This window comes from Nymphaea colorata, chromosome 5 (genome assembly GCF_008831285.2).
Source record: "Nymphaea colorata isolate Beijing-Zhang1983 chromosome 5, ASM883128v2, whole genome shotgun sequence".
Lineage (NCBI taxonomy): Eukaryota > Viridiplantae > Streptophyta > Magnoliopsida > Nymphaeales > Nymphaeaceae > Nymphaea > Nymphaea colorata.
In genome coordinates, this window is record NC_045142.1 from 23,613,212 (window position 1) to 23,639,716 (window position 26,505).

Sequence of the window (26,505 nt, forward strand, 5' to 3'; positions counted from 1 at the left end):
TCATATCACCTCAGTGATAGCCTTAAAATTCATAGCCACCCGATATCTTCTGTGCATTGCTTCAATTAAATTAGGCCATCCATGATCAACTTATTTAAGATCACTATTCAAATTATCTGCACTGTATGCGGTTGCAACTATAATTCTTCAAGAAAAAAAAAACATAAAACTTGTTTGCATTTGCATTAAATCATGAAGCAGGCATTTGGAGTCAGATCGATCATTAGTTTGAGCAACAAAACCAAAAGTAACAAATCATAACAATGTTGGAAGTCTCAGGGGTTGTTTACAAGATACGAGCATAAACAGGTCGAAGAAAACAATGGTAAGATGGTCATTTAGATCTTAGGCTCAGCTAAAACAAGTTTTTTGAGAAGTTTCCGTCAACAAGACTCATGTTCAACCAAGAAAGACGCTAAAGCTCATTTAACTACACGAGTGCCGCCATCAAACAAATGGGAGTGCAGTCGAACGACTCACTTCCAGGCAAGAAATTGGTAGTGATCAATATCAGTGAAATCCACAAGCGAGTCTATTTCAAAATAGTAAAACACCTGGTTCTAATGCTAAGATAGACAAAACCAAGAATTTTGGAAAAACCAGCTGCCCCTGCAGCTCAATTTTGTGATACAAACAAGCATTTACTTTTCCAAAGGAATGCAGTTACGTAAGCCGTGTTGGATCACTGTAAACTAGCCAACCAGTTTGAAAAATCAATCACTAACTATCAACATAAATGACCCCAAAAAAATATATATTTATGATGGAAAATATCCCTTCCATGTGCCAAACTGATATGGCAACTAAACATGGGCAGGACAGTATAATGTAGAGGAGAAAACATAAGCATCACGAAAGCCTAAAGAGAAGAACCAAACCAGGTATTACCTGGTTCCTACATATCAAAAATATCTAAATGCTCTCTGTACACTGCATGTTCCCAACTGGATCATATGAAAAATAACCAAGAAGCTCAGGAGAGGAAGGGAGGATCCCAGAGTGCCTAGCCCACTATTTCCCTCCTGATTATGATGCAGAGGAAAGCGATCTGGCTGGAGACGTTGAGGAATTCTAACCAGATGAATGCTTACGTGCTGCATATACCCTGTATGCAGCCAATCCAACCACAGCAACTGCCGCTCCAACTGGAAGAATAATAAAGAGGCAGTTAGTTGAGGATTAAAAGAGGACAAAGTCAAAGAGATGCATATTTGGGCCACGACTGTTGTATGTACATTCCCTGTTCAACCACATAACACATCATGATTTGAAGCAACTATATCACACTAAAAGAAAACATTTACCCAGACATGGCCAAAAGATATGGCAAAAAATCACAGGTTTAGTAACCTCAGCGTTCAATACCAATCCACAGCCATTTCTGAAGCAAAATATGGGCACAAATTGCACAACATGTTTTGGTAATAAAAGACACACCTACCTTAGCTGCAAGCTTCACCTAATCAGACAGTGCAAGTACTGTGTTAATCATGGTACAAAGTACTTAATGTAAACGTGTATCCTATCACAAAATTTTGGTGCAACATGAGGCCTCCGACCTTCAAAAGCAGATATCCATGGCAAAAATTCCATTTACTGAGCACATTCACCAAACCAACACAGACCATGTTGTTACTAGTAGTAAGCAAGGGAAAGCAACAAGGATCTTTGCAAAGGGGAAACAGAATTTGGCATGAACAATCTTTGACTATATTTCTTACTCCTTATAGGCAACACATAGCAATAGCCATCAATACCAGCAAGTAATTTCTCAGTGATCCCTAGGCAAATCTTGATTTTTATGAAGAGAATAATATTAAGAAAAGCAAACATATTTTCTACCAAAGAAACAAATAAGATGAACTTTGCTATTCCCAGGAAACACGTCCTAGGGATTTCAGTACGTGGATACGCCTATAGTCCAGAAGTATGTGTTGAAATCTGAACCACCAACTTTATGAGTTACAAACAGTGCCTGAACATGAAAACACCCGCCTTAGACCCCGTCCAGTTTAACTGACATTTACTAGGGCATTCCCTTAAACAAGGTGTCTCACAAACATCAGATGCATATGTGGGACTTGTCTTTTTCTTTTCTGAAAGGAAACCTATACGAAAGGTTTTTTCATGATTCTTAGTGTAGATATGAGCATTCATATTTTTAACAATGCCCATAATCCAACAGAAATACATGAAATAGACTGAAACTAAGCACACACTGCAGATAAATACACACCACGGTTCAATGGACAAGACCTCACACTGCAGTGCTGTAAATACAAAACTAGTAGATCCTAATTTCGACTCACAATCATGAGACCCTAAATAAAGTGATGCAAAAAAATGTTCCAAGTTACAGCCCTAATCACCTAGATCCTAACATTCCATCATTCTCCAGAGAACAATTTCATCACACGCTAAGACAGTTCTCAGACTGGCCTTCATTCAAATAGCCTATTCCAGCTTTTCAACTCTCAGTCAGTCCACGTCCCTTTTTCTTGAATTCAACACCCCCCTCTCCCCCCACCCCCAAACCCCACAGCAATATACTGGAACTTGAAATGTTGTCTATGATGCCTTTCATCAGAAACCATTATAAACACCATAAGTCATTTGATATGCTCCAGTATACAAATAGTAAGTCGTATATGAAGCAGTAAAGAAGCTGATTTGCCATTGACCTTGAGTTTTTTCTTTTTGTTTTGTTTTTCTCTTTGCTGAGTTCTATTGATTCTAGTATGCCAACACATCACTCCTTTTAGGTGCTTAAATTTGACTTCCTAGTCAATAACATGTCTTCCAGAGGACAAAAATTAAGAAATGAAAAGGCATCAACACTCATGGTCAAATCTTGGAGGGAAAAGAGAAACTGTACAAGCATTTTAGCCTAGAGCAGTAATCATTAAAAGAAAGAGGGAAAAACGAGTACCTGAGACAACCATGAGAGAGCGGTTCATAATCTTGCGGTACTGCTTACGATTTCGGCCTGCTTCAGTTTCAGGAATGCTTAAATGTGGTTGTTGGGCAGCATTGATGATCTTGTGGAATAGATTATTGATATCCCTTAACTTCACACTGATGGTTATAGGTGCCTCTATTCCCATGTCTTGGCTAACCTAAAATATATATAATGAAAAGCATGGAAATACCCTTAGCATGAAACTCAACCAGAAAATTGAGAAAAGAAGTAAAAGACGAAAAGAAGAACAAAAAAAAACAGCTCAATAAAAACGAAAATCAATGGCACAGCTGCCCCATATATCATAAATGCATCTTATTAGCAGAGCCCGTTGCAAAACTACTAAGTATGAAACTGGCTGAATGGAGTGAAAGTTAAACCTTCCACAAAGGCAACATTGAAGTACAAATTTCAGGAAAGAAAATTAACAATAAAGATATTAATACAAAACTTAAAAGTTTACACACCCAGCAAGAAGTTTTCAAAGAGTAAAAAAAAAAAAAAAGCAAAAACAAAAGAAAATCAGAAAATTAGTGTCAAACTAATAAACCAAGAAAAGAGTTTTAACAGGTAAAATAATAAAAAATTTTGCAAAAAAAAAAAAAATCATGAAATCGACAATAAACAGGAAATGGAGCATAATCTAGATTATCTAGGCCTTCTAAATGTTAACCAGTTTTAAAGAGCATACTCTTGTTGAGTCTTGTACAGATGTTGGATAATGATCTAGATCGTCCTTAGCAGCAACGATGAGACAAGGAATCTCAATACCGTTGTCTTCCCCATAACTAGCTACTTGAATAAGCAGGTCATTAGCCCGTTTCCATGAACCTTCGTCAGAACTGCAGGTGGAATGTTAACATCATGTAACATTAGTCCTGCTTACATCAGCTAAGATGAAAACACAAAGTGTTTTTAAATGCCACAGTAAATACAATGAAACTTCAAAACAAACAAAAGAGCTTGACTAACTTAAAAGAATTGATGAATTCAAATAATTGCAATATAAGAATAAAAAAAGGACACTCAAACATTAGGTGTTAACTCATTTAGAAAGTAGACCTCAGGTTGCTAAACACAAAAATTGCATACACACACAGGCATTCTCTCTCACTATATATATATATATATATATATATATATATATATATAGGAGAAAAATATGCAATTGCAAGCTTTCACCTAATTAAGGACATGCGGACAACAAAAAAAAAATGTCACATGAAGAATGTCTGAAGCTAAGGTGTATAACTGCAAAAACATTTACAAAGATGCCACAAGGATGAAGAACCATGTGACAAGTACCTGTCATACATAAATATAGCCACATCACATGATGACAAGAAGTCCTTGTTGGACTGAAGTTTCTTGATTCCATCTGCAGGTACCTCCCTCAACACAAGGGTCTTTCTGGTTGCCTTCATGGAAACATGAAAAAAATAATTAGATATATGTCAAAAATTCTATTACATTTGCAGCTTCACTATCTGGATATTTTCTAAAGATTCACAGATTGAAGCTTGCAAGAAGACGTGTTGCAGAATCGGACAAATCCAACAAGAGAAATGATCCTGAACTAAAAGAATTTAAAACTTAAATATCCACATGGAAGTGTTTGAATAATAATAAAGAAAAGGAACTGAGATGAAGGTTGAACTCAAAAAGCTCATTCTCAAATTCTCATCCATAACTTTCAAATCCCTTTTCCTGCAAAATGTTACCACCATATGTCTTCTGAACCCCCACCATACTTGCAACTATGTTCCGAAAGGCTACACTGGCATGGGTGTGGTTTGACCAGCTTGTAAGTCACACACACACATGCACACCTGCTGCACTCACATTCATGTGACATAACTCAAAGGGCTGCCAATGAGCTTCAAGAATAAGCACGGACCTTCAAGCTCTGCATGTTGAAGCTCAAACACGCCTGAAACTCAGGCTCAAGATTCCAATGAGCTCAGGTTGAATAATTACTAATTTGCTACGTGCCCAAGGCAAGGATGAACTGGCATGTTTAAAATACACATAGATATAAATAAATAAATTAATACACATACAGATGAATCTAAGTCACACAGGTGCGCCAACTATGGTGGCACCACCGCACCGATGCGGGTGTTGCCCGACACGGCACCCAACTCAGTCAAACCGAATCGGGTGCTACTGACCGCACCTATTATTCTTCTTTTGTTTTTTTTTTCATTTTTTTCCTTCTCCTATCTTTCCCACTTCTCTCTCTTCTCATTATTTTTTTTAATAAAACTTTGAATTTTTTGATGAGATTAAGGTAACCTTAATAAAAAAAGTTTTAAAATGTCGACAAATAAAATTACTTATATAACAAATAACGTATATATGTATGTATATATATATATATATATATACACACACACACACACACACACATATATATATATATATGCTCTCGCGGCAACCACACCCAATTTTGTTTGGAACTTGTCGCAACCTGCACCCGTGTGACAGATATGAATTGAATTGGGTTACAAGTTCCTTGGTTTGTTCCATGGCCCTAGTTCTTAATCCAAGTTATTAGGCATTTAACAAACTCAACAATTGCTAACTAAACCATCACATACACACACAGACAACACATATTGCATACTTGCACTTTCAGTATCCATCATGTTGATGAATATTTGAAAGTTGAAACAGATTTTATGCTTCAAAACCATTCAACTACCAAAGTTAGCAGACAAACCTTATATAATAACCAAAACGACACAATCAGTAACATTACCACCTATTCATCATATAACTATGTGTGTTCCACATTTAAGACACTTGGTCCCAACAGTATCTTCAGGAGAAAATATGATAGCATGAAAAATATATCAGGGTGAAACTGTTTGTAAGATTAGCAATTTAAGTTTAAAGTTTTAACTCACCCCATTTTGCTCAACGATATTAGCAGCATAACGAGGTTCACCAGTTGATATATATTTGTCAGAAAATGGCCTGAAAATTTGAAAGTGTCCAAGACAAATGGAATCATAAATAAAGAAGTGAACAAAGACAGGTAATTGAATTGATAAGTACTACCAAATTTCAAGTTTTCAATCATTGAGGTGTTACAACCTGTAAAATATCTCATAAGATATTAAAGTCCATCTTACCTCCCAACAAATGCATTCAGCAAAGCAGATTTGCCAGAATTTTCTGGACCAAATACAAAACACTGGAAAACATTCCTCTGCGATTGCTTTTTCTTACGATCAATCTTTCTCCTTCTAGTTATGTTAAATGCTGTTGAAGGATCACCAGCATATCCAATGTATATTAAATTCGCCAGACTATTTACTGGATCCAGTAGCGTCATAAGTGCCCACTGCAAACAAGATCTGTTTTAGATAAACTGATAAACCAACAGTGCACTTAGAACAAAGATTCCATCCACTGTAGCCAAACAGAAATAATAGTCAAACCAAGAGCCAACCAAAAAAACAAAACCAAAACAGGGATACCTATAAATGGCTGCAAGAAATACAAGGCAGTGATTGCAAGAAAATATTATCTTAATCATCTTTTTAAGTCCTTTTGCCATCGTATAACTAACAGATCTCTGTGGCAATGTTGTAAAAAGCGTATCGTAAGGCGTATCAGTCGGGTTTTAAGATACGCCGTATCGTAACGTATCGTAACCGTATCATAAATTTTAAAAAAATAATAATAATAAATCAGAAATTTTTTTAAAAAAAATCAAAAAATTCATAAAAAATCAGAAAAAATTAAAAATAATAAATTCTTCATAGAAAACATGGTTTAGTCTTTTAGATAATGATAGACTTATTATTTTGCTAAATGCTATAAACTTACACGTTCACGGTTCATCATTCATACTTCATAGACATCAAAATTCATAACAGTATCATTCTTTTTCATCTTTATCTTCATGGTTTAAAAAAAAAACCATTTCCTCTCAATGGGAATCAGCCACCCATGCACAACTCCATGGTTTAATAGATGATTTCACGGTGACAATCGATGATTTCACAATGGAAATCAATGATTTCCCTCTAAAACGGTACAATCTATAGATTAGAAATGAGGAAGGGGTGGGTTTTTATAAAAAAAACTCGAAAAAATGGGGTTCAAGTCTCCTTTTTAGAAATCAGCCCGTATTGTACGATACGGGCCGTATCGCACGATACGGGCCGTATCGCACCGTATCGTACGATACGGGGGCCCATATCGTACGATACGGGCCGTATCGCACGTATCGTACGATACAGGTACGATACACCCCCATTTGCGATACAGGGGGTGTATCGTATCGTATTTTGCAAACGATACGATACGTATCGTACAATACGGCCCCGTATCGTACGATACGTACAACACTGCTCTGTGGAATGTCTTCCAGTTTATACTGCCTCGTGAGAAGTTCAAGAAAGGACAAACAGTTGGAACCAGCATCTATTGTCACACCAGTAATATATCGGGCATGACATTTGCCATGCTAAGAACCACCTTGACTGTTTGACAAGGTCAACCTAAGGAAAGTTGCTTCCACTAAACTAAGTAGAAACAGGATATAGGAGAAATTCCTAAATTTGGAGATTTATTAAGGTGGATGGCATTTGGCTCAGATCAGTTTTTTGAGAAGGGGGCATTGGTAAACAAACTCTCGTAAGTCTTGACCAAATGGAGTCATGCTTTTCAGTATTACATTTTGCATGTTCAAGGCTGGCAGCAATAGATTTCACAAGCTGTTTATTGTAAATTGGTTGCAACAGGGATCCTAACTGAAAGAAAAAGTAATATGAGAAAAAGTGCCCTGATAAACTCTTTACAGGAAGGTTGGCCCTACAGATTGCAACTCAAAATTACCCTTATTGGAAAATAAAAGGAAGCATCTTCGAGGTTCTTTGAACAGGCTTGAACCAAACCTAGGTTATGAGAGGCTAGCTACGATGAACCCCTCCTGCATGTGAGGGTATACTTTAAAAAAAAGGTAACTGCCCTTGACAACATGTGATCAGCCAGAGTGACCGATCCAAATGATGATTGACAGTTTCTTAGAATTTTCAAGAATATAAAAGAAGAATCACCATTTCAGTGCCAAAGAAGCTCTCCCAAAGCTCTAATAATATTTCTACCAAAAGGTCATACAAGCATACAACAGAAATCATACATCAAAGTTTCACAATCAACTGATAGTCAATGCACCATGAGGAGAACAAAACCTAAAAATGGTATCAGATCAAAACTGACCCAATCCATAACATGTACAAATTATACCTGTGATAAAAATCCATTTAGCGTCAAACCACCGATTGCATTCTTCTCAACAGCATCTTTGTAGATAATTTCATTCCAAGGGCTGACATGTACAAAAAGAAGCAATGAATAAAAAAAATAGCAGACATTATTTGTTCAGAAAAAAGGAAAAAAAAAAAGTCCAACATGGAAATTGTGTCAAAGAAAGAATAAATACCATTCTCTAGTTATTCCAAAAATCATCTGGCACAAGGTAATGGGAAAGACAAGACATTACAGAAGACCAGACGAAGTGTATTTCAGTCAGATCAGCACCAACCATAACATGGTAGAGGATGACCCTGTTCCCACTTTCATAATCATGACCATAGCAGCTCCAAAACAAAGATGCATATGTAAGCACCTAGTACTCTATGATACACGGGTGCCAGTACCATATGGCACCATCATGGAGGCATATGACATCATGATCCATGTGAAACAACTAGAGTTGAGAATTGCACAACTGGATGTTTAACTTGCCATGATTTGGCACTACATGTAAATAGGGAGAAAATTCCCATGTGAGCATATATATGTGTGTATACTTAAAATAGTTGCAGACCAGATCTAGTAACCAAATGTGCGGAGAGAGTGTGGAACTTTGCCTGGTGGTCCACAGACATATCTTCGCAGCAAAATTTCAGACATGATCAAAACTAGTAACTTTCTGAAAATATCATTGCCATGCTGGGATACAATACGTTTTTAAAAGACCATAAAGAAAATATTGCAGAAAATTGTGTTCCACAACCTCAGATCTTAAATATGAGGACCTGATATATCATGGCCATGCTGATGTAGCAGAAACACCACATCAGGACCCATTCTTTTAAAAACTAGCAGCAGACACTCCATATCAGTACCCAAGGTTTTTATCAAACTACAGATCTCACATAAGACCAAAGGGCTGACTCATGATCCATAACTTTTCAATTGTACACTGAAAAAATCTCTCAATGCGAACAGATTGAGAAAAATAGGAGGAAAGGAGTGTCTGACCTTAAACCTCAGGTGTTTGAGATAAAATCAGGTAAGAGGTCATGAAAAACATATTATTGATGGTAGCTTTGCGAGGATATGAAAAAGAAAACGTCAAAGATTTTGACTTTTGCTTAATAAATTATCACTACGTTCAAGTACCTAAGCAAACAGAACTAATTCATTACCAAGAAATAGGAATAATTGCAAACAGAATCTGGCCCTACCGATTAAATTTATCAATATGCAGTATTCTAAACTGATGGACAGAGACAGGAAGTAGCATAAATCATGCACCAATATGGAAGAAAAGAGAAACTTACTTTTCAGGAGCAGTTGAAAACAAATCTTCGAGTTCAGATGGTCGCAATGCCCCATCCTGACAATAGTGAGAACAGCGAATTAGGACAAACTTAATCTAGACACAAACATCCCCATTTTTTGTGAAAAAAATAAATATCAAATAGTTTAATCAATTTCCCTGCAAGTTGTAACAGCCATATTCAATATGGTATTTGATCTGTAATCCAATGATGTTCGTAAAAGAAAATAACTTTAAAAATCCAAAAGCAATTACATTAAAGAGAAAATTGTCAAAAAGTTTATGCAGTTTCAATTGTAGTCAATTCTTGTCCTCTAGATTCTCAAGATCAAAAGGAAATGAAAGAAAACAGTACTGGTGCTATCAGTAACTCTTAGGAAACAGGAAATGAAACACCATGTGGACAAGCCTATTATCTACTATCCTGCAAGGAACCTATACAGAATTGATATATCAATATCCTCGCTGGCTTTTGGATCCAAACTTCCTACCCAAAAACCATACACACCATGCACAGGAACATGCAACACCAAAACTAGGGGCATAAATATCACTCGTTGGTTTCCACTCCACTGCTAATGGGACACCAACCACGATGTGTATAGTCCTTGTGACCTGTCATATTCACAAGGTCACCTGTAGGTTAACCTCAACTGTACACAGACACACACACACACAGAATTAACAAGTATAGAACCAGTATCTATAGCAGTTTGTAACTGCATTTCTTAAAGATTAGACATAACCATAATGAAACCAGAGGTACTTGCAAGAAAATGAGAATAGTCAGTTTCAAATTCCTCTGCATTACAAGATAAAAGTAACTAATGGAGATTCTGGCAAGTGACAATAGAAAAGTTGACTTTGTCAAAGTATTGATGGATTAGTAAGCCTGGGCGTCGGGCTGGGCCGCCGGCGGGAACCAGGTACCGGGCCGGAAAAACCGGGTCCCGGGCCCAATGATGCGGCCCAGCAGGTACCCGGCCCGGCCCGTCCCCCTCCTCCTCCCATCCCTCCTCTTCCCGTCCCCCTTCCCCCCTTCCGCTTCCACCTCCTCCTCCTCTTCCCCCCTTCCGTCCCCCATCCCCCCTCCTCCTCCTCCTCCTCTTCCCCGTTCCCCCCTTCCGACTCCCAGACACTTTGACTCCACCACCGCCTTCGCCGTGACGCTCTCGAACGCCTCCGGCGCCAGTCGGGCCGGGCCGGGGAAAACCTGGCCCGGGCCAGGCCCGGGTTTCAGGCCCGACTCTCGCTCTCCCTCTCCACTGACCACTCCCGCTTCCCCTCCCTCTCCCTCTCCCTCTCCGCTCCCCCTCCCCCTCTCCTTCTCCCTCTTTGCTCCCGCTCCCCCTCTCCCTCTCTGCAGCTCTGTTCCCATTTCCTCTCTCCCTCTCCCTCTCTGCTCCCGTTCCCCCTCTCCCTCTCCCTCTCTGCTCGCGCTCCCCCTCCCTCTCTGCTTCCTGTTAAGTCTGTACGTATAAGTGTAAGGGGATCGGGTCTGTTCAGACCCGATCCACTTTGTTTTTATGTTTTCACGCCTAAGTGGTGGCATCTCTTGTAATTACTTCATGTTTTATTCCTCTTTTTTGTTGTAACCTAATTAGGTTTATGTTTTAATAATAGAGATCAAGCATCGTGTGGCTGCATTGGCCGACGGTTCTCTTCCCTTCATTGCTTTCTTCTATTCTCTATTCTCCATCCTCCTTATTTTCAGACAGAGAGACGTGATTCGGTGGTGTCTTAGTGAAGATTCTCACACTTCCCCTCTCTGCTTCCCCTCTCCCTCTCTGCTCCCCTCTCCCTCCTCCTCTGTCTCCCTCCCCCTCCTCCTCCATCAGAGCGCAACGGGAGGGCGGAGGAAAGGGGCAGGAGGACCCGGGTCGGGTCCGGGTCGGGCTGAGCAGCCCGTTGGACCGGCCGGGCCGGGCCCGGGCTGAGCGGCCAGTCGGGCCGAATCGGGCCCGGCCCGGCCCGGCCCAATGCCCAGGCCTGGCCTGGCCCGATGCCCACCCTACATTTCAGGATTAGGAAATAACAGTAAGGTATGATAAGCATTTTCATTACACACGGAGATTTTTGTCTTGGCCTGTTTCTTTTGGGTCGCAGAAATTGAACAAGGCAAGATGATCATATCCAACTTGGCAACAATTGAGCAGAAGGTTGTTTTTAATAACAAAAAAACTAAAAAAACAGCAAAAATCACAACAAACAGATTGTGTGGGCCACAAAAGGAAGCAAATTGCATGGTTAAGCATGGACACTCAAAACTACATAAAGTGATACGTACACCATCCACGTCGAACATTGAAAAGATCCTCTTGAGAAAATCTAATGCATCAGCTGACAACTCAACACTCTGCAATAAGTAGAGAAATATGAATACGAAAGTTAAGCTTCAACATTGTGGCTTACATGTGTGCTCTTCTAACTGCATGTGAGTATCTGAGCATTTATTGGAGCACCATCACATATATGTGTGTGCACTACTTGCATTTAACTTTTACATGGATGACATTTTTCTCAAAGTCAGCCTTGTGTGTGAAAACTTTGACAAGCTTGGGCCTATAAAACAGATGAAATCACAATAACTTCTTTTGTCCAGTCAAATATACAACAAACGCTTAACCGGCCCAACAAGGAAGAAGACCATCTTTACTCAGAATATCAAACAAATGAATTACTGCCAATAAACAAGAAACATTGCAAAAAAAAAAAACTCTCCCTATATTCAAACTTTGGACAATCTAGGCAGAGTTGCTAATTCACCAGGACAAACTAAGTTTCCTTAGGTTTGGGATGACAAATCAACTTGTTCTTTTAAAGGTTCCTGGAAAACCCAAAATGTGTTTGTGTTATCAACACAAAAAGCAGGGCAATTTGATGGCTACTGAACAAAAGCAATAGAAAGCAAAGATTTACAGAAAGAAAGTAGCACCTGATCAGAGGCTCGTTTAAATTGAGCAACTGGAAGAAGGTCATCTCTGAGCTTAATATCATTGTCGTAATCAAATTTCCTCAAAACTGTCCAAGTTGTTTCCAAACGTCCTTTTTCAATAAACAGAGCATGCAGGAAGAGGAACCCCGTCAAGGTCAGCCCACGGTCACTAACCCCTTCAGGAAGCTTATCTTGGACAACTTTCTTCACGCCCATTATCTCACTAGGTTGAAGTGGAGCATTGAAACATTTAACCTGTAAACAGATGCCATAATACAATCTTACCATGCATGTGATCACTAAGAAACACTAAGATTAAATGAGGACCTTGGCAAACCAAGTGCATGTACCAGATGCCAATAACAGAATAAAAGATTTTAGGGAAAACCTGAAAATCATTTAGCTCCTGATCGCTTAAAGCACCATCTTTATCATGATCACAAAGAATGAAGATACGTTTTAAGGCTCTGACACATCGAGGTTTTAAGGTCTGTGTTTCCTGATCAAATAGAGGACCTGTAGGATGAAGTACTGCCTTTTGAGCATAATAGAAAACCTCAGGAACCTGCAAGGTGCATAAAGGTTGAGCCTTTCCACAATGCTGGAATGAATTTCTGAGATAGCCATTTATCATAAGAAAAAGTTAATTACTAATGCCATGGAAAATGCTGTCTCCAATCACAGGATAAAGCTTGGCAGGTCAAGCAGACCTCAAAAGCAACAAAGATGATCATGTGACGCACATGGTAGGGTTCCTATAACTGACATATCATATACCAACAGACAGATGCCTCCTGAATTAGAAACCAAGGTGAAAACCTTCAATATAAAAATAAATAAGAATCAAAAGCTCATATGCAGTAACATAGATGTGACCTCAGGGAATTTCTTGGTCATGATATTTGCACTTTTAAATCTTTAAAGCTGACTACTATGACGACTGCCTGTACCTCCCTAGAGGTTAAACACAGAGGTATTTCACCAACATAATCACCATGAATATCCAGGAATGAAGAATATCAAGATGTGCATAAAGGCTAAAGCAACTATTTGACTTTTCAGTTATATATTTTCACTTAAAATTATGTCATTTTACCTTGACTAAAGGTTCCATAAGTTCAATCATCTTCAGTAAACAAGAGAGCAACAGAAAAATTTAGTAAGTGCAGTTTGTAACATGGCCTAAAAATGTCCATGACAAAATCACAAATACTGGTAATATTTTAAAATATTGGCGATAATATCATCAAGTTGAATAAAATGAGAAAAAGGGAATTTATCACGATATTTTGAAAATATCACCAATTGCAATTTCTTGCAAAAATATATTAATAATACTGCAATACTTTTTCAGTAATAAAAAAAGATTTTTAAATGTATTTTAAACATTTTCTTTTGCTTTTAACATTTCAATAATTATCTTAAACTTTTATTAGCGTTCTCATAGGGAAATTTGTAGAAAAACCAGAAATTCATAACTTCTTTTTTTTATTTTGCTTTTTAATCATTGGATCCCCAAGGTTTTCTCAATAAAAACAAACTTCTCAATTAATACCCAAGAAAAGCCTCAATGATAAAAACCAAAAGGCAAAAATTATACTTGTGACTGTGGTCCATGTACATAAATATGTGAACATACACACCTTAAATTGGTATGCATGCAAAGGATACACCCACATATGTATGTATATATGCATGTAGAAAAAAAGAATCCATGAACCTGCTTTGCAGATTGCCTGAAACTACCAAACAGAATAGTCACGAATGTTGCTGATATGTTGAAGCTTGTATATCACAGTGCTGTTGCTGGCATGAAGCCACCATATAGTTTTAGCAAAATATCTAGATACATCCATAATATCACAGCCTTGCCAAGGAAAGCAATGGGGACTAGTGTCTACACTTTCATAAACTGATAAACTAGATTTGGAAACTAAGATTAACAAAGAACCATTGTGGGCATCACAATGATTCTAACATTTCAATGCAAACTCTAAGACTATAAAGTATAAATTAATCAATTCCTGGGAGCAAGCCTATATATGCATCTATGTAAATTAGTGAAGTGTACCAGAGATAATGAGAAACAATAGACCCAATTTAGATTGGACAATATGGAGCATATGTATATGAAAACATTTTCCTGTGCAAGAAAACACGAAATTTTATCCAAGATGTTTGCTCTCTGTGAAAAATGGCAGGCAGGTTTAAATTGCTCTCTGAAAGAAAGTTAGAAACATGAGTTAATTGAGGAAAGGGAAAACCAATATAGTAGTGCTTGAGTAGTCCTTTTCTACAACCTCCAGTTGCATTATTTATTAGGCCATTATTTGGTTTAATGCAAGTTTAGTTCTTCAAAAGTCGGATTATTTGAAAAAGTAAGGACTACCAAAAAACTACAGTCTACTACTAATAAGGACACAATTCTCAGAAAAATGAGTGGCATCATTTCCTGGAAGCGTATTAAGTACTACTGTTAGTTTTCCTTTTCTGCTCATCTGGAATCTTCGTGTCCCTTTTTTTTTCTTTTTCTTTTGGAGGGTGGGGGTGGCAGAGTTGATTACCTAATTTACAAGTACATTTCCTAAAATATTTATATGTGACAGAAATAACCTGGCTACCTGCTCCTCTTTCGTCAACAATCCTTGCATGTGTGTTAGTTTTATCCACTATCATGCCCCAGGTCATAGATCAGCATTTATTTTGAGACGGAACACCAAATTCATGATTGAACAAGAAAGGTATGCACCCTGACATCCCTTCATTCACCCATAACCTACCCAACGTTAAGCAAACCATCCAAAAATCTTGACAGACAACATGAAATCTGCTTTATGAGGCTTGTTCATCAAAGCCTTCCTGACATATGATGCTACCATCATCTTTATATTAATGAAATGTCAGGTAACTAGTTACCAGTGCTCTTTTATTATTAAGAGTCCCAAAGAACATGTGTGCATACTTGGACCTCACAGCCACTTTTCGATATGTTTGGTTGTGTCGACCTTACTTGCTTCTTCTTCTTTTCATGCACATTTTGAAAATTCATCGCTTAGACTACCTAAGAGAATCAGATTATTATTTGATGTGCCCCAGCGACTTACACTGCTTGAGGAAGTCCGTTTCAAAACATAAAGTCTATATTGTCAGATCCATAGATGGATGTCAATATCAACATTAAAAACATATACTGTACACAACATATATGAACCCCTTACGTGACCAAAACCCAGATGACCAGAATGACGAGTATAAGCATTTGTTCCACCAATCTGGAGTAGCCAAAGTCGATACGTACCTGGATTTGCTTCAAGGCAGAACACTCTATGCAAGTCTCAATCTCCCGAAACTGTTGCATTATTGGGGACATCACTTGCTCGAGGCTAGGTTGTTGCTCATCTCGCAGATCTAACTTACAACCAACTACAATCACAGGAACTTTCACCTGTGCCCATATAACATAAAGATGTATACATATAAAGAACAAACCGTACACAAAAGTCAGTTCAGCAGATCATTGCAACAAAAGCAAGCAATAAGAGTGGAGGCAATTGATCAACCTCCAATCTACGAAGTTCAGGGAGCCAATAGGTGGATAGCCGGTCGAGTGTCTCTGGCCTATCGCATGCATAAGTCAAGACAATTGCATCCGCATTGTGACATTCTGCTGCAACCTTGTTCCAATCTTCTGGTCTAAAATAACAAAAACACATAATAAATAACAAATGCAAAATCAAAAAAGGAAAAAAAAGCCACTTCGGAAGCAGGCTTACCTAGACGAAGTATCAACAATCGTGAGAGGCACTTTATCAGGATAATAATCCACGGGTAGCCGAGTGGGTGGCACCACAGCCTGAACCGATTGTGGAAAAGATTCCGTTGCCACAGCAATGATCAAGCTGGATTTTCCGGTACCATGATCCCCCACAACCACGATCCGCACGTTGGTCCGACCAACGACGCTCGAACTCGCCATCAAGAACACCTAAGCCACCAAAACCATGCAAAATTTTCAGTCTGCTAACACTCGAAGAGCCCGAAACATCACTCCCCATCAACCCTTTTCACCGGACAATGGCAAATCAACTAACACGGAATCGAATAACACTATGCCACAAAGCTAACAAAGCTCCCATTGAACCCTTGTCACGGTCCACCATAGCAATAGATTTCTTTGCAAGAATACCCACTAAAGCCCTGATTCCCTATCAAATATTTACAGCCTTAATTCATCAAAATCGTAAGATACATAGCATTATGTAGTTTACAGAAACCAAAAAGAGAATCCACCGTTTGCCTCCGTCACTGATTTTTAGATACGACCAAAACTTAGACATTAGGATACATAATACCTAAACCAATCCAAGAACCCACCTAAACCAAGATAAAAGACATCCGAAAAGGAAAACAACCGAGCTAAAGAGATAAGAAACCTGAGTAAGAGAGGCTTGGGGCTACTAATTCAGGCCGCGCTTCTTCCTAAACTCTTCGTCTGAGGTGGGAGAATCGAAAAACCTATAACCAGAAAAGAACGACGATTTGGTGAACGATAGCTCCTGCGGACGCAAGGGGAGAGAAAATGTCCGAGAGGACGACGCTGCGGCGAGGGGAATATCTCCTCCCCTCTCTCTTCACTTTCTCTCACCTCTCTCTCTCTCTCATGAGTGAGAAAACAGGGAGGCCGCTTTTGGTTGCGGCCACTGGCAGAGTAAATTACGCTGTAGTCCCTACAAGATAACCCATTTTCCGATCGTGTTCCGGTTTTCGGGGGAGCATACATTGGATCGGATTGTGATAAGCTCCTGTGGATAATCCAGAGCCCCTTTTTTTTCTCGTGGAGCATTTGGCCGCAACCTGTAACGAGTCCAAAGTAACATGGATCGGGTTCCGATAAAGGCTCTTAAGATGGATCCAAGGTAGATGTGGGTTGAAACATAGCCATGTTCCATGGGAGAGTCCAAATGAAAGCGAACCGGATCCGGTGAAATTTAAAATTAATAACAAAGTAAAAAAATCCAAAATTTAAACTATATATATATATATTTATATAATAATTTGAAGGTGTGAAATCGCTCATTCAGCTACCAACGTACAACTTTTGGATTATGTATGAGTTTAGAGTTTGATGATTTGAAATTTATATATGTGTGTATATGTTTATAATCCATATTGTTGGATAGTTCTTAGATTATTAAAATTTTAAAAATTGTCACCAAATTGATGATAAATCATCACTAAGCTATTACTTGATGATTGATGATGCAAATGGTTCATCACTTCTTTCTCTCTCTATCTCTTATCTGGAAAAGATTAAAAGTTGAGATTCTTTCTTACCCATACAACATTTAAATATATAACACCTACCAACATACATACATATGTGTGTGTGTAAGAATTCTATCTTCAAGTGCCAAATGTTGTTATATGGCTACAAATTACAATCTGTCACTAAAAGTACTGTAAAACCGTAGTAAAAACGTTATGAATTGTTGTTGCTTCGTAAACAGACACTAATGTTCATGTGATAGCTGTTTCTTTTAGTGACTGATTTTTAACAATCTGATTATACGGCAGATAGAACTCCCTTATGTATTGTTCCTTTAAAGTATTTGGTGGCGCATTGAACCATGGAGACTAATTTCAGATGCCACCGTAAAAAAAAAAAAGTAAGAAAAGAGAAAAACGGAAATTATTAAGTCAAATAAGTGCAGGCCGTTGTTTAAAAAAAAATTATAATTTGTTATTTACTTGTAGAGTTTCCCATTCAGACACATCCTTTACGTGGGATTTTTTTTTAAAAAAAAAACATGTTTTACATTATTTTTTAATAAAATATACGCTTCGTGCAAAAAAGGCAACGAATAAAGCCTGAACTGAATTTCAGCTATCTAGAGAGAAGAGCAAAAAAAAAATGGTTAGATGTTACCAAGTTCACGAATATTCAATTGACATTCATATATGCGAGTTATGTCTTGAATCAGCCTATTTGAATCGAATATATGTCATCAAGTTAACCATTCTTTTTTAAGTATTTTATTTTTTGTTTCAAAATGAAGTTTGCATTTTTTTATTTTTTTAATACACACACATATATATATATATATAATCAACAACCCATTGGGCTAAATAAGTTTTATTTCTTTCCTTTTTTATTTTGATGTTTGTATGACGGTTGGAACATTAGAACTAGGTATTTATGAATCTAGGTAATCTTTTAAGCAATTTTTCAAACACTTACAAATTGTTCAATTTACCAAACGACCCAAGGTGCATCTGATACGCTTCGGTATCAGTTCTGTATCAGATCTGAAACCCATATTATGTAGGACCCATTGTTTAATAAACAATAGATTTTGCATAGTGTTCTTATTATCAAACACCCTCTTCTGTGATGTTAACGAGTCGCGAGAGAAAAAAAATCAGTAGTATTGGATCCACCAAAACTTTTTGATGCATATCAACAAATTTGCATTGGATCTATTCTTCATCCAACAAACAATGCATTGGCTGATACACAAAATCATAGCATCGATTTACGTGCAGCCTGAATAAGGCAGTAAGCTGGAACCAACACTGCTTTAACTCAGTAACAATAGATGAAACCCCTCATTCTCTCCTTTGCCCTTGAAGTTTAAGGTTGTTTCGGCACTTGAATGAACTTAGTTGCAGTGTTGTCATCATTCGCAGTTTAGAAGAGAAGTGCCCATGAAAATCAAAACTGATGACCGAGCTTTCACTAGCCGACCAGCTAAATTTTATTGAATACTCAATTCCGGCAAAAAATTGTATAATTTTAGTATGTTTCAAGAATCTTAGCTTACAATCAGCCGCTGGATCGATCCTGTAGCATTTGAATCAGCCAATTCCATCTATAACTAAGCGATTTATAATTTAGATTTACATATATATTCCAGCAATATTCATAGAGAATCATAACCTGCGTCTGAATCTAATTACTAACAAGATTATGTTAAAATCCGACTAGTGAGAATTGAGATTATGTTAATAATCAAATAAGCTGACCCTCACCAAGGAAGTCCGTGTAGTGGGCTTCGCCTCTACTGTTAGATGGACGGCCTGGGGCGGAGGTACTAGCCACAAGGTTTTACAACTTAGTCACGGCACTTAGGTTGCGTTTGATAGCTTCCGATTTTAGATCTAAGGTTGCATAAAAATGTGCATTCTGGGGGGATCCTCCGTTTGTTTAAACGGAATATCTGAGTAGTATGGATTTGCTACTTGTTAAAAACTATGGATTTAAAGTCAGATGGAGGGTGGTGATCCATGAATCTCATATATCACTGCGGTATAGCAAATCCAACCAATAAAAAGTAAATGAAGGCAAATGAAAATACTAAAAACCACCAACATTTTTTAGAATTTTTGGGTTCCCATCATCCTACATTCCTACTACATACAAAAGGTTAAGTGTGGGACTCACACTTCCTTGAGGTGAACCAAAGGAATAAATTCTTGGGAAAGGTTCCATAGAAGCCTCCACAGAAAATGCAGAAAAGTGAGAATGTGAAAACTGCTAGCATTTCTCAGATTCCTAAGAATATTGACAAATTACGTTTTGTTGATTGATGGCCAAGTTCCAAGTTGATTCTTCCTCCGTCTCTTCCACCGTGGGCATCTCCAGTTTGTCGTATTGTTTGTTTTTCACTGTAAGTCTTCTCATTGGATTTATTGTAGTTCATTATCTGATGCACTGTGTGACAGTGATGATGGTGGTGTGATGGCACTTGCTGTATATCACATGGAATGGGTCTCCGGAACCTGAACAAGTATAAAATATATAATTTTTGAAACATACGCATGTATAATTTTAACTCCCCAACCCAATTTTCAGGCAAAAGTCTAGGGTTTAATCATGATGATCCAAGTCTTTAGTTGTTCATCCCTTTTTTCGATAAACAACCTAAAGGGTTGTTTCATTAAGGCAAAAGTTTCATCAATAACAATATTTTGTAGATAAAATTTTGGTCTGTCTAAAGCTTTTCCATGCTTGATTGATAGGGGAAAAGAAAAGTAAAAACTTTTTCGTGTTTAAGGTCAGTTTAGACAAAAGTTTTGTGGTATAGAATAAGAGAAAAGTTTTCCACTGAAAAATAGGCAAAAACAACAAAGAAAATTGTCATGTCTTAAACAAATACCATGAATTAATCAACTGTGGTAGAAGAAAGTACAAAAGAAGGGACATGATGGAGGGATCTCAAACTGACTGAACGACAAGATGTTAGAAGCTAAAGGAAGATAGTAGATTAGGGAGGGGAGGCTATCTAATTCAAGTTATTGCATTGGTCTAATGGCCAGAACCCCAGATGTTCTGTCGGGAATGTGAAACTCTCTGCTGGTGTTAGCTTCTACATTGACGTTTCAAAATCAAATTTCGTCCACTCATCCATCATCATTCAAGTATACAAGTATTATATATTATATATGCCTGACACATTTATTCTGCATTCATATAGTATATGATACATATATATTCTGCTATATATAATATATATTGTCAAATTCTTAAACATCACTTTAGAAAACAAAAGTTCCTCCTAAAAACGCAACCTGGGTTCAGCTTGTAATGCACGATGCCCAATAAGCTTGGCCTCTGCATGGTCCAGGAAGAGTTTGTGGAGCTGTTCATTCAAGAAACTTCATGCTTAGTGAATGAGACTGAACAGAGCTCACTCCTTCCGTTTGGCTTATTTACCAGTAGAGCTCTAGACGTTAAAGCGAGACAAATTCTGACAGGTGGGAAGTTTGTTAATATATTCATAAACTTACTGCAGGTGCTGGAACCATTATCATCAACAAACTACCAGCTGATACAAAGCTGCATATTCTTAGTCCACTTGATTCTTAAACAAGGCTTAGAACGGAAATGCAGCAAGAACTAGGGACAGTGATTTCTATTGTTTATAGCCACTTGAAGAGAATTCCTCCATGTGCTGCAAAAAATGGTGCAAAGACAAGCGACTCAACTGCCATGAGCTTGATTAAGATGTTCAAGGATGGTCCTGATGTGTCCTTGAGAGGGTCACCAATGGTGTCACCAATGACTGCTGCCTTGTGTGGATCAGATCCCTTTGGACCCAGTGAGCGTGCATGATCTGATCCCCCAGCCTGACATACAGAAACAGAATCAGTAAATGGATTTCTATATCTTTAGTGAACTACCTGCACTAGTATTCCTGTAAATGAAACAAAACCAGATGGCGAAAGAAACCAAACCACAGAAGGAAGTCATGCCTCTACATAATACCAACAAAACTTTTATGTAAAGCGTAAATGGTATATCAGAAAATTATGCAGACCAAATTTCTTTTTCTTTTTCTTTTGGTTTCAGAAGAAAGTTGAAGTATAGTAACTCTAAGAAGAGACGTCTCTTTGTTGTAATTAGAATAAAAGGAATACCTCAATGTATTTTTTTGCATTGTCCCAAGCACCACCAGTATTAGAAGCTGATATAGCAACCTGCAGAAATTGACCATAAACTTAATAGAACATCTCGCAGATTCTCCGAGAAGCAAATAAGGAAAATTAGCATACCTGTACACCAGACACAAGCGAGCCAGCAAGTACTCCTGCCAAAGTTTCCACACCAAAGAATGTGCCAGCAATTAATGGTGTAAGCATGACCAGGTACCATCTCTTTTAATGAAGCATCGGTAGATATCTTCATACAGGTTGCATAATCAGGTTTTGCTCTACCTTCCATGAGGCCAGGAATAGAATTGAACTGTCTGCAGACTTCTTCAACCATTTTTAGAGCTGCACTACCCACACTTTACATGGTCATAGCTGAAAACCAGTACGGAAGCATGGCACCAACTATTAGTCCAATAAAGACATTAGGAGTTAATACATCAACTGCCTCTATTCCAGCCGACTGACGAAGGCCCCAAACAGGGCAAGAGAAACAAGTGCGGCAGATCCAATGGCAAATCCCTGTGTTCAATAACATAAAAGATTTGTATTAAACCAGCACAGTGATGACGAAATTCAGCCCATAAAACTGAGTCATACTTCAAAGTTCAAACAGTGGAACATAATCACTAGTAAGATTTACAGCTGAAATGATTTCCTATTTTAAGAACAGGTCTTCAAACTGATGTTATGCAGTACAAAAGAGAAAGGCAATTTTCATAAAGACATGAAAGTGAGATTGAACAGATGAATATTCACCTTGCCAATGGCAGCAGTGGTGTTTCCAGCGGCATCAAGAGCATCTGTTCTGTCATGGATCTTGTGGCTCATCCCTGCCATTTCTGCAATACCTCCAGCATTGTCACTAATGGGCCCATATGCATCGATTGCAAGACCTGTCGCAATAGTGCTGAGCATTCCGAGAGCAGCTACTGCAATTCCATACATAGCCGCCAAGCTGAAGCTCACATATATGACGATGGCAATCGCAAATATGGGAATTATCACAGATTTGTACCCCAAAGCCAGACCAAAGATAACATTAGTAGCTGCACCTGTCCTGCATGAGTCAGCCACATCCTGCACTGGGCTGGAAAGATTGAGACATCAACTGTTAAGACACTAGACACAAACTGAATATGACACATCCAAAATCAAAGGAGCGCAAAAGCATTATCCTTTATCACAAAAAATTAAAGAGAACAAATGCTAAATGACCCAAAGGCAACATAGCCAATTGGTAAACTCTTACCTGTAAGCATTGCTGGTATAGTATTCAGTTGTATATCCAATGGAAAGGCCTGCCCATAACCCAATTGACACGCAGAAAAACAGGTACCTTTTGGAACATCAAGTTTTCAAATAAATCAAATATATTATGATCATTTCACAAAATTCAAGGAATGCATGGTACCATAATCTTACCAGTTCTTTACGGTCTTCGTAGAACCAAAATTGAAGAGGGTAAATTCTGATGGCAGAGATACAAGGCTCACTGCAGCAATGCCCACAGTCATCAGGACAGTTGAGATAAGAAGCTATCTTTTCAGTGAAGGTTCCATCTCTGAAACATTCTTGATCTCAAAGATGTCAGTTGCAAAAAGTGTAGTTATCAGGCAAACCAAAATCCCCATTGAACTGATGATTAGAGGGTAGGACATGGCAGAATAGTCGTGGCTGATGCCAAATGAAGAGATGGAGGCAACAAAGAGTGCTGCACATGTTGACTCTGCATAAGACCCGAACAAGTCCGAACCCATTCCAGCAATATCCCCAACATTATCACCTACATTGTCTGCAATAACCTATAAGCGACAAGCAATAAAGTCAAAAGGAGGCAATAATTGCAACATCAACATACCAAAAAAATCATAATAATCACCACAAAATTACCATGGCCCGACAAAAGGAAGTTCAAATGCCTTTCTGCTTTCATTTTTTAAATGAACAGCAGTGAGCAGAAATTTTACATCCAAATGTAAAAATATAGATGTAGTTGAAAATCAGGTCTTTTGAATTTTGAGAAAAAGTATCAGCATCGGTATATCATTTCCAGTGATCTTGGAAAATATATCTTTGCACAGAAATCACAATTGAGATATTGATAGGCTAGTACTGAAAAACAAAATGAGTCTTCAATTTGAACAAACAATTCAGGGAAAACAGAAAATGAATGGAAGTTTTGAGAGAGCATAAATACAGCGGGGTTTCGTGGGTCATCTTCAGGGATATTTCTTTCAACTTTTCCTACAAGATCAGCACCAACATCTGCAGCTTTTGTATATATACCACCTCCAACTCTTCCAAAGAGGGCCATGGAGGAACCACCTAAACCATAACCAGTAATAGATTCATAAAGCCCTTCCCAATCATCACCATAGTACAGCCTGAAGAGATTGATTGAAATATACAGGACAAGAAGCCCATTGGCTGCCAACAAGAAACCCATCACAGCACCAGAACGGAAGGCAATAATGAATGCCTTTCCAACACCTTTTCTTGCTTCCAGAGTTGTTCTTGCATTAGCAAATGTAGCAATCTTCATACAGAGGAAACCAGAGAGAACAGATGTCAAAGCACCAAGACAAAATGCAATAGTACTGAAAACAGCGTTTGCTAAAGCAGGTTTGCAGAGCTTTGAAGGATTATAAGTGCAAGCTTCACTCTGTGTGCTGAATCCTTTAACAGATCCGAGGAAGAGAAAGATGATCACACCAAAAATAGACATGAAGTAGCCCAGATACTTGTACTCAGTGAACAAAAATGAAGTTGCACCTGAATTCATCAACATAGAACAATTGCAGATGAGAAAACCTGTTGAAGGGTGAAACCACAAGCACAGCAGAACTTTTCTTTTGAATGCAACTGCAACTAAATGTCATCCTAAACTAGCAGCTAAGCGGAAAGCACGTAAGATCATTTGGCACGTTTTATAGACAGAACAGCAATAAAGAGTTGGTTGGTTTTGATTTCAGATGAACGAACAAGAATATACCATCGAATGAAGAAACAAGAACCAACATACAGAGGATTCACAAATGTCAAGAAGCTGCTAAAGAAGGGAAGAAAATCACCCGCGAAGAAAATCCTGGAGCAAAATGGTGAACAGGAGTTCACCAAATAGAACCATGTGAGTCAGGAGGATCGAGAAACATATCTAATAATATAGTAGAATGGTTTAAAAAAAAAAAGGAAAAGGAAAAACAGATCTGCAAGATACTTTTACAAAAAATTGGTTACTGTTCATGGTAAATTAAATGGAAAAAAAATCATAAACTTCTGAGTAGATCGAGACTTTGTAACCGGAAATTCCTCGCAGAATTATAATAATTGTCTCAACATAAGGAAGAAAGAGATACCAAGAAAGGAGAATCTTTAGACATAAAAAACAAAAAACATTGACAAGAAATTATTAAATAAAAAAGGCCCGAAATCAAGAAGGAAATTATAGAAAAGAAAGAAGAACTAGCAACACTGAAAAACGAACTGAACAAAAGAAGAAACCATTATCAAACAGGATGAAATGTCTCCGAAACCAGAACAGTTTTTTCTGCCAACAGATACGTACAGAAACAAATGCCATGAACACCAACCTTCCTCTCAACTCACAAAGTTAGAATGGACAACCAAAACTGAACTCAAACAACATGCAGACTTCAACATAAAGTCATAAAAGAGAAAAGGCTCAAAGCGAGAAGAAAATGGAACTCTGCTGTACCAACTGAGATTGCAGTCTGAATATCAGCACACTTGGTGATAACATCAGCTGCATCAACATTCTCCTCTTCATCCTCGATCAATCTGTCGCTGTAGCCATTATTGGTCACTCCATCTAGTTCAGGAGACACCTTGACCTTCGACACCAGAAACCATTGTAACAAAGCAAACCCAATACCAACAAGCGCTGCAGCTGGTATTAGGATCTGCGTCAGCATTTCTCCCAGTAATCCCGAGCTAGCCATCACAGCAACCATTAAAATTCACCAACTAAAACCAAACTTCAGAGCTACTTCCCTGCTATAAACACCTTTACCAAAATCAACCACCCTTCTGACCAATCATTCACAACACACCAATCTGAAACTGAGAATCACTCATCCATAACAATTCTTCAAACACGAACTTGGGTCTCTCTCTTTCTCTCCCTTCAAAGGGAAGCAAACAACAGGTACCAACATCTTGGGCTCAGTCTGTCAGACAGAAGATTCAGACTTCATATATATATATATATATATATATATATATATATATATAGAGAGAGAGAGAGAGAGAGAGAGAGAGAGAGAGAGAGAGAGATGGTTTTTTTTTTTAACGTCTCCCCATGTATTTTCTTATTGTGATTTCGGAGAACGTTGGGGTACTTCAAAAATCTGCTGCCTGGTACATTCTCCCTCAAGCTGATGATGAAATTACTACAATGGCTCCCTAACTTTAGTTGCCAGAAAGGACCTTCGATCCATCTGATCGATTTCAGGCCTTCTTAAGTTCCCAATCAACTAACCGCAAATTGAGGCCATTTACCAGTAGAGTTGGCGGCTTCAAATTAAAACATTTGTTGTCATTTGGCACACAATAATTTTCATGTGCCTTCTGTCGTTA

General features: G+C 38.1%; 1 protein-coding gene and 1 pseudogene across 1 annotated transcript; both read right to left on the reverse strand.

Moving 5' to 3' along the window:
• Positions 1-737: 737 nt before the first annotated feature.
• Positions 738-17,143, reverse strand: LOC116254493 (mitochondrial Rho GTPase 1). Its single transcript, XM_031629916.2, has 15 exons — positions 16,911-17,143; positions 16,251-16,462; positions 16,038-16,170; positions 15,776-15,922; positions 12,866-13,042; positions 12,478-12,732; positions 11,830-11,898; positions 9,544-9,599; positions 8,222-8,303; positions 6,097-6,308; positions 5,869-5,938; positions 4,265-4,377; positions 3,651-3,801; positions 2,930-3,116; positions 738-1,145 (listed from the first exon to the last, which is right to left on the reverse strand). The coding sequence occupies exons 2-15, from the start codon at positions 16,451-16,453 to the stop codon at positions 1,072-1,074; spliced, it is 1,929 nt and encodes a 642-aa protein (XP_031485776.1). The 5' UTR covers positions 16,454-16,462; positions 16,911-17,143; the 3' UTR covers positions 738-1,071.
• A 4,025-nt stretch (positions 17,144-21,168) lies between these two features.
• On the reverse strand, positions 21,169-26,086 carry LOC116255083 (pyrophosphate-energized vacuolar membrane proton pump 1-like; annotated as a pseudogene).
• Between the last annotated feature and the right edge of the window lie 419 nt (positions 26,087-26,505).

Bases quoted from the DNA above. Each gene is read 5' to 3' on its own strand.
- LOC116254493 (XM_031629916.2), bottom strand. From the start codon at position 16,453: ATGGCGAGTTCGAGCGTCGTTGGTCGGACCAACGTGCGGATCGTGGTT. The intron at 16,171-16,250 runs GTAAGCCTGCTT...TTGTTATTTTAG, and splicing joins ATTGTTGATACTTCGTCTAG to ACCAGAAGATTGGAACAAGG. The intron at 13,043-15,775 runs GTACGTATCGAC...TGCACCTTGCAG, and splicing joins CTGCCTTGAAGCAAATCCAG to GTTCCTGAGGTTTTCTATTA.